The sequence below is a fragment of the Manis pentadactyla genome, chromosome 9 (genome assembly GCF_030020395.1).
Source record: "Manis pentadactyla isolate mManPen7 chromosome 9, mManPen7.hap1, whole genome shotgun sequence".
NCBI lineage: Eukaryota > Metazoa > Chordata > Mammalia > Pholidota > Manidae > Manis > Manis pentadactyla.
In genome coordinates, this window is record NC_080027.1 from 48,620,408 (window position 1) to 48,633,321 (window position 12,914).

General features: G+C 47.1%; 1 protein-coding gene across 18 annotated transcripts in view; it reads right to left on the reverse strand.

Annotated features, from left to right (window-relative positions):
• Positions 1-10,559: 10,559 nt before the first annotated feature.
• STK33 (serine/threonine kinase 33) overlaps positions 10,560-12,914 on the reverse strand; it is a 184,331-nt gene continuing 181,976 nt past the window's right edge. For all 18 annotated transcript variants that reach the window (XM_036930987.2, XM_057507332.1, XM_057507331.1 and 15 more), the window contains one exon: positions 10,560-11,392. In XM_036930987.2, the coding sequence (XP_036786882.2) occupies positions 11,180-11,392 (213 nt within the window). In that variant the 3' untranslated portion in view covers positions 10,560-11,179. The remainder of the gene's footprint in view (positions 11,393-12,914) is intronic.

Here is a 12,914-nt window from a genome sequence, read left to right on the forward strand (position 1 = left end):
CCAGCACTCAACCATGTCACCCTCCAAGGTCACTAACGCTGATCTTATACATGGGGGACCTCTTGGCCGAGGCCCCTGCTGCTCCCAAATGCAGTTACATGAGATATCTCCGAGCTCCCCAGGCTTCTGGCACTCCCCAGCTTCTCACTCCCACCAACTCTCATACTGCCCTCAGGTCCGCCTGAGCCCACCCAACATCAGTCAGAGCACAGAGCCCAGCCTTTCCTTAGCCACTGACCCACCGCTTGCACTCGGGTACTTTACAAGGTGGAAGGAGGGGAAGATGGGTGGAGTCAGGGGATTGAATCAGCTCCCGCTGGCATAGTGAAATACCATGAACTGTGTGGCTCAGACAGTAGAAATGTATGTTCTCACAATTTTGGAGGCTGAGAAGTGCAAGTTCAAGGTCCTGCGGGGTTGGTTTCTGCCCAGGACCCTCTCCCAGCTTGTGGCCTTTTCCTGTGTCCTCACATGGCAGCAGGGGAGAGAGAGTGCGCACAGCTCTCCTGTCTCTTCTAGGGACACCGATCCCATCAGGGCCCCGCCCTCGTGACTTCCTTTAACCTAGTTACCTCGCTCAAGGCCCTATCTCCAAATACAAATACGGTCACATTAAGGATTGAGGCTTCAACATACGGATTTTGGTGGGGGATACGATTCAGGATGTAGCAGAGATGCTGACACAGAGAGGTCGCATTGCTGAAGGAGGGCTGCCTCCATCTGGCTGCTCGGCCCTCGCTTCCTCTCTCTGAGCAATGGACACTGCCCCCGTCTCTCCCTCAGGCCTTCTGCCAGGATTCAGGTGGCCCTCTCATCTTCTAGCGCAAGGACACACCAAGGGATGTTTTGCAGACAAGTATGTTTCCCTTCCCAGGAGGCATTTTAACAAATACCATTTTTCCCATCATGTGACATAAACTAAATTTATTGTGTTTTCAGAGTCTGTGGAGGATTCTGACGCTGAGCCCTCCTGAGAAGTCCGGCACCGAGGTCGCCAAGCTCCCACACAAATGCACACTGGCTGGGTGTGAAGAATGCTATCCTGAGCAGCTGTGGTTGTAATTAGCTGCTAGGCTTTGAACTACACACCAGTATTAATTTAGCTTCATGGATATTGATTTAGTTGCCTGTCTGTTAACCCTACAATGTGTAGTGACACATATTTGCAAAAACAGGGTTTCCAATATGTAACTTCCCCCCAGCTAGCTTTGAAGGTAGGCATTCGTGTTAGTTCAAATGTGAATATTCTATCCTCTGGCTACCTTGGAGGTATCCATTACTCACTACTCCCTCCCCACATTACTGTACAGAAAGAAACTCATTATTGGTGATGAACTAGAATTTGTGTTATGTAAATAACTAGCAGTGCACCACCAAGGTAAGAATAATAGAACTATTGAATGATTTTCAGCTTCACAGAGAATTGTTTTATAATGTGTTTAAGCTTATATTCCTTAATAGTAAACATGTAATTCATACATGCTGCCAACAGCAAGTTGTCTGCAACTTACTTATTTTTGAATTCTCTTTCCCTAGAAAATGGAAGCAGATCAGTGAACCTTGGGGGAAATGTAGCTTGGAGAACACAGCCCACTCCCTGGGCTCTTGGGCCACTGAGATTTCCAGCCCTCCAACAGGACAAACACAACTCCTTCCCTTTTTCCTGAGTCAGCCACACGTGGAATATTCTAGAGGCCCCAGGGGAATGAGCAGGGTGGGAGCTGTGGTTCCTGAGTGACAGCCAGTAGAGGCAGGACTCGTGCGCACTGGGCCCTGGGCAGGAGCACACTGCCCCCATGCCTGCATCCGGGTCCTCAGGAGGCAGCAGCACTGAAGTCTTACCAGAAACACCCGGGGCACTTTCTTGGCATACTTGTGTGGCTGGGCTCACCATGTGGGGTCCACACTTAGCAATAGGCTTTGAGTTTTATGTGTCAGAACAGATCATGTGGGCCAGCTCAAATCTGTTCCCCGCAGCAGTGAGGTTGAGAAGCTGCACGCCAGAGTGCTGTGATGTGTATGTTGTCGCTTGTATTTATAATCCTGGGGTTGCACGGGGAGGATATTACTTAGAATCTTCATCCAGAGCCAGGAGAAGGCAGGAAATGGGGGGCAGATCAGGCTTTCAGAGCTCCCCTTCCCTGAGTCTTGCCTGGGTGGTGCCTTCTGCCTCAGTTGGGATCTCTGGATGCGGACAAGGGGCTTGAATAAGGCCTTATCCCAGCAGGCTTTGTGTCTGCATTTCTTTAATTTTTTTAGTTTTTAAATTTTTTATTAAAGCATAGTTGACATAATATTATGTTAGTTTCAGGTGTACAACATAGTGATTGGACAATTACAAACATTACAAAACGCTCACCACAATAAATGTAGCTACCATCTGTTAACATACAAAGATACTACAATATTATTGACTGTATGCCCTATGCTGTACTTGTTTTATAACTGGAAGTTTGTACCTCTGGATCCCCTTCACCTATTTCACCAACCCCACCCAGCCCAATCCTCCTACCCTCTGGCAGCCACCAGGGTGTTCTCTGTATTTATGAGTCTGTTTCTGGTTTTTGAGTGTTCGTTAGTTCATCTGTTTTGTTTTTTAGATTCCAGATATAAGATCACATGGTATTCGTCTTTCTTTGAGTTATTTCATTTAGCATAATACTCTCTAGGTCCCTCCATGTTGTCACAAATGGCAAGATTCCACTCTTTTGATGGCTGAGTAAACTGTGTATATATACCACAACTTCTTTATCCAAAGAAGACAGACAGATGGCCAGCAGACACATGAAAAGATGCTCAACATCACTAATCATTAGGGAAATGCAAATCAAAACCACAATCAGGTATCACTTCACACTTATTAGAATGGCTAATACCAAACAGGCAAGAAATAACAAGTGTTGGTGAGGATGTGGAGAAAAGGGAGCCTCCTCCACTGTTGGATGGAATGGAAACTTGGGCAGCCACTGTGGAAGGCATTATGGAGGTTCCTCAAAAGACTAAAAATAGAAATACCATATGATCCAGCAACTCCACTTCTGGATATTTACTCAAAGAAAACAAAAACACTAATTTAAAAAGATGTATGCACCCCTATGTTTATTGCAACATTGTTTACAACAGCCAAGATATGGAGGCAACCTAAGTGTCCGTCAGTAGATGAATACATTTCTCTTAAATAAGCGAGATCACATCTTCCAGTGCCCCACATTGGCTCCTGCCATCCCTTGAGGTTCCCTACACTCTGCCCAGGTGGGAAATCCTCCTCTGTGGAGGCACTGAAACCACTTTCCTCGTATCTGTTCTCCCTTCTATGTCCTATCCTGTGTAAGTTTGTCCATTCATTAAAACCAGGAACTCAACTGGGCCCTTGGCACCTTATAAATCCTCCATTTCCCTTCAACCACATCACAGCCAAAGCAAAAGCTGGAAGCTAGAGATGGTGTCCTCATTAACCAAGAAGGCCCAATAGACAGCCATGGTCTTGGGCTGACATGGTGGCTCCCATAGGAGGGAGCACTGCAGACCCTTCAACTTCCCTTGGTCCCAAATAAATTCTCTCTAAAAGCTGTCCAGTTAAAACACATCTCATTTAAAACCCCTTAAACCCCAAAGGCAATGATGGGGACCCCTACCTGATTGATAAAGGGTATTCCAAGAAAGCCAGCCAGCTGTGGGTCTCCTGCCAGCCCCTCCCAGCACAGTGGCTAAGTGTTAGGCTCCTGCCACTGCCCCACAGGCAATGGAGGGGCACCTGCTAGGTGAGGAGCTGTGGGAGCTGAAGGGGACTAGGTCACGGAGCCTGTGGCCCCCACAAGGGATTCAGAGGGTTCACCCAACAGGGCCAACCTGAGCACAGGCTTCTGAGAGACCACCCAGCATCCGGCTCCCAGTATCCCACCTCCAGCAGGACACCCAGCCTAGCTCCCACCCAGGGGGTACCGAGCAGCCAGAACACCCTTTCATTGAATCTTGCTTACAGTGAGAGGTTGGGCTAAATCTTGCCCTTCATGTGCCCAAAGATTCCTTTTTAAATTTATGGGCTCATTGTTTTGAAAGATTTTGTCACCCCAAAACTTTAAGTATGAGTGTGGCTAGCTCATTATAGGCACATATGCTCTTTCTAGCACATTTCTTGACATTTGAAAAAATCATCTCCAAATCCCATTACTTGCTTTGGGGCTCAGATAGGAAGCAAAGCTGGTGCACGTCAGGACTGAGGAACTCCAGGACCTGGGGGTGCAGCCAGGGCCTGCCCATCCACTTCCCTCTGTGTGATTCCTCCAGTACAGGGGACATTGCTTCCCACATCCCCACCCTGCCTCACGGCCTGTCTCACGCGCACCTTGGCACTCCCTCAACCCCCATGGCCGCCCACAACACACTGAATCCACATCGGCAGCTGTACCGGGACTCTCTGCAGCCCCGAGGCCCTGGCTGCTCTGTCACACCAGGTCTGAACGGGACTCTCTCATCACTTTGGACACATGGCATCTTGCTGGGAAGCTGTTGCCATGGTCTCTGGCTACTCAGGAGCTACAGAGAGGCTGGGGAGGCAGAAGACCCGGAGAGAAAAGCAAGGGGCAAGGACATCAGAAATTAGACACCCGTCTCTAGGGTTACATCTGAGCCTCCGCTTCCAGGCAAAGAGCAGCAGGTAAACAGGGACATGTGTGAGCACTCCTGGGAATCCCAGAGGAGTCTGGGGAGGGAATCCTTTGATAAAACTCAGATCCCTGCTAGCAACACGGGGGAGGGCTCAGAGCCACTTAATTTAGGCATAGATATTAATGTGTCCCAGTGGCTGAGGAAGCCAGAGGACACTGCATTAGGCACAGAGAACCCCTTATGCTTGTCCTGTTTGGAGGGTCCAGGACAGGGACTGTCCAAGGTTGCCAAGCCTCTCCTGCTCCTCAGGGCTACTCCAGCAGGAACTAAGAACTAAGGCACTAATGCATTCTCTGGCAAGCAGGCCCATGATTCAGTTTGTGTCTTCTCCTTCTCCGTACATCTCAGTGAGCAATTAACAAGACAGACACTTAAGGAAAATGAGTCTGTCTTCCTGGGTAATCTCAGGGCTCCAAGCCTCAGACCCAGTCCAGGCATGGTCTCTGTCACTCCCCGCCGACACCACGCTGGAAAAGGGCTCTTCCATGGTCACTGAGAGTCTGCCACAAGGGCATCAGTAGGAAAATAAATGTGCTTCAGGGACACATCGTCGTTAAAGACTGTCCTAGTAAACTCAAACCAGACTGCCCACAAATCCTTGCTAATAGGGACAGACGGGTCCCAGTGACAAGGCCCAGGGTCCAGAGGACTGGGGATGGCAGGCCACACTTAGAGGCCTGCATTCATTTTGGGAAAAGACCCAGATGATCTAGAATGAAGGGCCAAGAAGCACATCAGCTGAGGAGTCTAAGAGGAGTGGAGATGTTTGGACTAGGGGGTGCTCACACGGCTGTGCCTGGGGGTCCCCTCCAGTTCCCGAGGGGCCATATGTGACAGAAGGAGCAGACTTCAAATAGTTCCAAAGGTGCCAGTGAGGAGCCAGTGCCACTTAGTATGAAGACTTTTCTAGCACTTGTGTGTTTCCAGAGTGGAACTCATCTGCCTCGGGAGGTAGGAGCCCCCCCATCCCAGGGAGCACGTCATCAGAGCCTGGGGTGGGTGCCCTGCTCTGGGGAGAGTTATGCTGAAGGAACAGTGCAGACAGTCCATAATTCTGCAAATATGGACTTCGGGAAAGTATCTGGCCCGCCATTTTCTGCCTTACTGCTGATGTCATTATGATGTAGCTATTGAGAGCTTGTTACCTGGCACTTTTCAGAGTCAGTTGAGCAGGAGGTTTGGTCACATCTCCTAGGGATGCTTCTCCAAACAGCACTTCATGTCACCCCACTCCATCCTCATCCTGTTCTTGCCAAAGTAGAATCATCACGCAGTCCTCGAGTGAGGGAGACAAGCTGCCCTGTGGCTGAGATGCACCTTGATGCCTGGGTCTCCCGGAGGCCCTGGGTTGTGAGCCCTCCCTCAGGCACAGCTCACTGTTACCTGGAGGGTCTCCTTCATGTCCTTTCCCCCCCTTTACATCTATTTTCCCTTCTCTCCATCCACCTTGATCCGCTCTAGCCTTTAAATCTCAAGGGCCTTCTCCACTTCCAGGTCTCAGAGCATATCAACCTGACCAGTATAAATCTTATTTCTGCTAAATCTTATCTGTGTGATATTGGACAAGTTTCCTAACCTCTGTTCCTTAGTTTATTTCTCTGTAGAGATAATAGTACCAACCTCCTATGTTGTAAGGATGAAAAGAAAACATGTAAGGTGCTTAGAATGGTGTCTGGCATGTGGTAAGTCCTCTGTAAACGTTACTGCTATTATTACAGCATGATCTTAAAGAGAGGCTTTAGGTAAAAAATGGAGCATCCCTCCCACTGACACAACTCCAAGTCCAGCTTACAAGAGGACTTCAATTTCTAGTCAGCTTAGCATAAACCGCTGTCTGCACCAGAAAATACTGGTTGCCACCTGCACACAAGGGCTTCTTCCTCAGGTCCAGGGAGGGTGTCAGTGTTTTCTATCATCTGCCTGCCTTGCTCACGGGTCAGAACTGGAAATGCAGACTCCTGGGACCTTGCGATTGTCATGAGATGGAGACAACTTTCTGTGCAGATGACAAAAGTCTTTTTTAAACAACAGCTCAGTGGCAGGATCTTGTCTGCAGAGCCCTGTGACGGTGAGTAGGTCCAAGACTCTGTCTCAGTCCCCCAAGGGCAGGGAGGTTATGTCATTTCTGTATTAATGGCAAGGATGTACATGGCCCGAAGGTGCTGCAGAATCCAAGGAAGTCTGTCCTGGGGCTGCATTTGCAGCCGTATCCTCCGTGCCAGGCCAGGGGCCACTGCATACTCTGGGGAGGAAGTCCTCCGAGCTCTCCGCCCTGCGCTCACTGTGTCTGGGATGGCACCAGGCACTATAGAGGGGAGTCTCTTAGAGCCCATGGTGTCCTTCCCCATGGTGCTGTCACCTGTGCGCTGCTGCTTGAAGTGAGGCCCCTGGGGCAGGGTGGGAATCCCCACCACTCCAGCAGAGGGCTGCTCCTGGTAATTCATGCAAATGGGAAGAATTGGGGAAGATGGTACGGAGCTGAGTTGACCACACAAGCCAACTGAGGAAAGGCAGCCACAAAAACACAGGACAGACACGGAATACGGCCTTTTGAAGACCAAAGGCAAAGAAACTTGGCTCACTAATGTACTGAACAGAAATCAAAACCAATCCTGAGCAGGCTCACTCAGAAAAATACAGGTCCTGAAGAGTAAAGCTCAACTACGGAAGCACTTTGAATAGTAAAAATTTACTTTAAAATGCTTTGTAATGTGATTTTAGTGCCTGTAGAGAGGAAACAAATGCACAGTCCAGGCTGCCGTCTTCAGGTTACCTGAGCTTCCAGGCCATCGCAGGTTCCCCTGGAGGCCCTGGGCGTGTCCTCAAGTCTACAGCCAGGGGACATGGAGGGTGGCTCTTGTCCCAGGCTGTCTATCCTCCTGGCTATTACAAGTATTGCTTTCTTAGGTTCCCAAAGGCCGTGGCTGGAATTTAAGACCTAAACGCAAGCCTTCTGGGTCTAGGCAATTTCAGATTCAGCTGGGCCGTGCTAGATTTACTTCATTTGGTCTGGGCTGCAGCCCTAAAATCTCCCTGCTAGCCCCTCCCTGAACCCCTCGTGACTATCCAGGAGCATCAGTTCATTGGAACTGATGGAAGGAAGGTCTCATGTAGGCTTTCTGCTCCTCACTTCACTGTTACATGGCAGGAGACTGGCAACCCCAGCCAAGGTGCCCCTGGCCAGGAATAGGGCAGAACTGACAAGGAAAGGGTCTAGGTCACTTTGGGTCCCAGGAGGAGAGGGATGGTACAGTCAAATGGGGTAGTTGGGATCTTAACACAAAGGCTATGTATAAAGGTACTGAGAGAGTTGGAGCCCGCAAAGAAGACATAGTGCTCCAGGGCCACAGCCCCAGGCCTTGGCCTGAAGTGGCTGCAGGCAGGAGTCATTTTTCACCTTTTCAGTATATGCTTTTTTCACAGCCATGAAAGCAAACAGAGGCGGTAGAAGGAGAGGGTGGAAGGCACTGGGGGAGTCACCAACTGGACCTCACTCTCTCCTCCTCAGAGTCCTGTTGGTGCCTCCCATTGACAGAATCCCACTTTGTCCAGAGGCCAAGGTAGCCTGTTAATGCAGTGCCTAAAGATATCGGCCTGTCTGAGAGGAGAGGACAGAGCAGGCAGAGTGGTTCTGCAGGGGCAGGTGGAAAATAACCAGCCCAGGGTCATTTCCCAGAGGCCACAGCTTCATGGTCTCCAGCCAAGTGCAACCATTATAGGACACAACTTCCCCTGCCAATTTCAAAGCTCCCGTTTACTGCTGGGAATGCATGTTTGAACAAAGCCTTTATTCTCTATTCCAACAGCAGAGCTGGAATTTAAAAAGCTTCATTTTCAAGACTGGCTGCTTTTGATCTGTCTAACCTGGAACTTACATTTTGGAGTCAAATAGAATTATTTAAACAAAGCATTTCAGTGACAAGCATAAAATGTTTTTTTTTTACTCCTTTCCTCCTCCCAACACCACATAACATTTCTACTCAAAATGTAAGGACTGTCCTGTGGCCAAGTCGTAAACCACAGCCTCTCTCTCCTTCCAGGGCCTGTTTCTCCCGCCCGTGTCTTCCTCTAGGCAGGCTGGAGTGCAGGCTGTGGGGGCCGGCTTGACCTCAGACTGGCGCAAAGGCTATAGCAACAGCGCCTCCCTCCTGATTCCAAACCCAGAAGCACGCGCTGTCCCCAGTTGGTGTGCCTTATGAATGGTGCTTTCCTTTTGCTTTCTTCCCCCCAGCCTCTGATTTTTATCCTCTCTGATATAAGTCCTTCTATGAGATCATATTCTGTTCTCCTCAGCTGAACTTCTTCTCCCCAGCCCCAAGCCTGCATTTCTCTCTTTTACGTCTCTATATTCCTTCTGCCTTGACTTGTCTGTTATTCAAGATGGAGTGCTGATCAGCATTTGCAGTCCTTGGAAATAACACCTGCTCTGTACTGTCCTACGCAGAGGGTGCCTGCCCCCCTAGGTAATACAAAGCCCAGCCCTCCGCCCTGCCCTGGAGTTGGCCTGTCATCACCATGAACCAACCTGCAACATAAGAGATGCTTTTCTCACAGGCATGAAAGCAAACAGAGGAAGCAAGGCCATATGTCCCCAGATATTAAAGAAGTACAACAGTTGGGGAAAAAAAAGTTTCAGACAAGGCCTGACTCAAGTGTGTGCCACACAAATAAATAAGAAATAAAAATAATATGAAAATTCCCTTTAGAAAGAATGGGCTAAGTTCCTATCAGAATGATTCCATATAAATAAAATGAGGTCTAGACAGAGCAGAAGGATGGTTGGCCTGGCCTGATGCCACAGCAAGAAAAGGTACAAACACACTGGAAAGGTATGAAATGACTTCACCTTTCCCTTAGTGTTTCACTCTGGACCTTTGCTCAAGCTTACCAAGCAGAATCACTGATTTAAGACCAAAGAAAAACATGGATAGAAATACGGATAGTATTCAATTTAATGACAGAATGCTCTAATACATAATACAAAAGATGTCACACCAGTTTGGACATAGGGAGTATTTCTGGCCCAGGGGAACAGAGAACCAAAGCCACTGTCTCGTTGGCTTTTCTGCAAGGCCAGCAGTCCGCTCTCACATCTGCCTCCAGGAGCGCTGCCAGGGAAGGGAAATCACTTAGCTTCTGAAGCCGGGCTTCTCAGCAGGTAAACAGAACGTGCTCCTCAAAGACTGGCTCACTAAACCCTGAGACAATGCTCAACTCAGGGGATGGTTTATGAACTTCTGGTAGGACTGGAAGCAATAACCAGTAAGGGAGAAAGACCTTGAAGAAGTTATGTTAACTCCACTTTTAAAATAAAGTCTAGACAATTTAAACTAGATACGCTTTGGCTGGCAGATTCCCCCAGGGGAACACACTAAAGGCACTAAGAAAATACTGACAGAACTACTCAGCCGGGGAACGACACATGTCAGTGTTATCTTCAACCCACTCACAAGCACAACAGCATCTTCCAAATTAATGGCAAGAAGCACATCTGCTACTTCTAGCCACTGAGTGGATTTATATGCAACTAGTACGTGCTCAGCTGGCCAGGTGTGGGTCTTTCTGGAGGCTTAAACAGCAATCCCATAGAGAGGCTGGAATGAAACTAGGTTACTACTTTATAAAGGGAACAGCAAATGAAATTAGAATTAGTGTGGAGGGCCCAGTGAAGCATCTATTCACCCAGGTTGACCTTGAATGGCAAAACTGCTGGCCCAGGTGGACAGGGGATCCCTACAATACTAAGAGAAATGACTGTTCTCCTCTCTGTGGAGCTCATGGCCTTCCCCGAAGGTGTGCCTGCTTGGGCAGCAGCAGGCCAAGCTCATCACCTGTGTCAGGGCTTTGAGGGCCTTATCATATCATCTTGTGTAAACATAAAAACTAACATGCATGGGTAACATCTGCTTTTTATTGACTCAATCAATCCACTGGGAATTTAGCAGCAAGTTAATGGCAAGCAGTTACAAAATCTCCTGCTTTTCTACATTTAAAATAAGTTGCCTTAAACAATCTACAGCAACCTAAAATTATAAGAACACATGAGAATGGCTGAAGCACTTCTGCTGTTATGCCTATGGCAAGTTTACTAGTAATTTCCTAACAAAGTCTTCTAGTGCAAAGTGCACATAATTATTTGGATAATTACCATACTTGGCTCTCATTTTCTCCTACAAATATTTGTGCCTAAATACAAGAATCTGAAGTAAAACTGAGCAAGTATGCCCACAGCCTTGCTTTGAGGGCATCTGTTCCTCCAAACAACTTTGGAAACATCTTGAGTTGACTTTAGTCACAGCTCGCCATCAAGCCTGTTGGTGGCCATCTATTAATATCATGCTGCTCTGTAGAGAACCAGCATCAATTTTAAACTGGTGCAAAGACATGGCAGGGCTCAGTGGAGCTAAAAGGCTGAGCTTGGCATAGTACTGTCCTTGTCCCACCTATCCCCTCATTTTGGCACTGGAAAGAGCAGCTCTTGTTTCTGTACTATTCAGCACTGGAGGGAACCTTAGAGGTTCTTTTTGCTTCCAGGCAGGGCAATGGATTTAGCAGTGTCTTTGGTTGATATCCTTTGGCTTGAAGTCACAGGGGGTTTCTCTATTTCTCCTTTGAGTCCAACTGGAAAGAGTCTGCTAGATGTGGAAACTGAATAGCTCCTGTCCAAATCGTCCATATTTTCCTTCTCACTGGTCACAGGAAATTTCTTTTCATAAGCAGTGGGCTAGAAATAAAAGGGCTGGGTTAATTTTCAGACAAAAAGCAATGCACATCAATTCAAAAAAAGAAGAGACTACAAAGTTGTCCAGGATTTGTGAGTTGAAGCATTCTCCAGACGTGACGTACAAATTAATCACATTGTAAAACTGTGGTTAAATGCCAAAGAAAGTTCCTTTGGCACCTTCAAGAAAACTGAATTGTTAGTGTTTGGTGCATAGCAAACTACAGACACAATTTCAGATCCTCTGTCATGCAGAATGGAAGTAAATGCCTGGCAACATTTGCACAGGGAAGTCCATCTGGACATTAACTGTACTCATTTAGTCTTTACAGACTTATAGATAAGCTTTGATATTTGTATGGACATCCTGACAAGCACATCATGACTATTCTTTCTAACCTGGGTACAAAGTTGCTGCATATAGCCCAGTCCTCACACTCTCCCCATTCTCTGCAGTGCTACCAGGGACTGGCTTCTAATCCAGTCACACCAACTGCGTAGGTTTGTAGATCTCTTGCAGTCCTGATGTCTCACTGTCAAATGAGGAAAATGGCATTTGTACATTTACTACATGGGTTTATTATGAGAATGAACTAAGGTGTATCTGTAGAAGTACTTCATGAACTTTAAAGCACAAAATGAGTAGAAGGGATTTCAATAGGCAAGTGTATTTTCTCAGGTCATTCACCCCACAGTACAGTCTCTAACTCTGTTTTTATGAAGGAAGCAGAGTCCATTTTGACTTAGACCCACTTTAAAGCGATCACTTCTCATTAAATGAAGCTGAGCATAGAGTTTTCAAAGAGCAGAGAATGTCTCTGGAGACCTACATAGCAGGCTGGTGGGTGAGACATGGGGGTGCAGATACACAGAATGATCTGGGGAAGGTCTCCTACATTTAGTAGTCTGGTTAACTCCAAGTGAGCATACAGATGAATTAATAATCAGGTTAACAATTTTCAAAGAGTGTGAAAAGATTACCTGTACCAAAAACAAGTAAACCTGGCGTTTCTTTGCTCACTCAGGCTCTTGTGATTATAGTGACCACATTTCATAGACAGTCATAGGGAATTTACATATATTTGTCCAATGAATACATGACCTCCCAGGGCTGCAGCAAAACTTCAGGTCATTGACAAATTTTTGTGTTTATATTTCAAGAAAGAGAAAATTTTCCTGATGTTTGCTTTTTGCAGACTTCCCTTAAGTATGTGCCTTTTCAGAACATCATCCATGTATGACTTCATAACAGTGCATGCTAATTCTTGAGCCAGTGATTCTGTACATTGAAAAATTAATTTGTAGAAATTTGGAAATGTAGAAAGGGCCTTTGTTCTAAAAATTTTTCCCCCAAGAAAATCTCTAGGCTGCTTCTCTGTGTAGTGTTTCAAGAAATAGAAAATATTTAAAATGCATTAGCATTCAGTAATGTAGATTGCATCCTCTCATTGAAAACTCCTATGCAGCAACAGGGCGAGAGTACCATACCCCTGCTAAAGATGAATCACTTTGCTTAGTCCTAAGA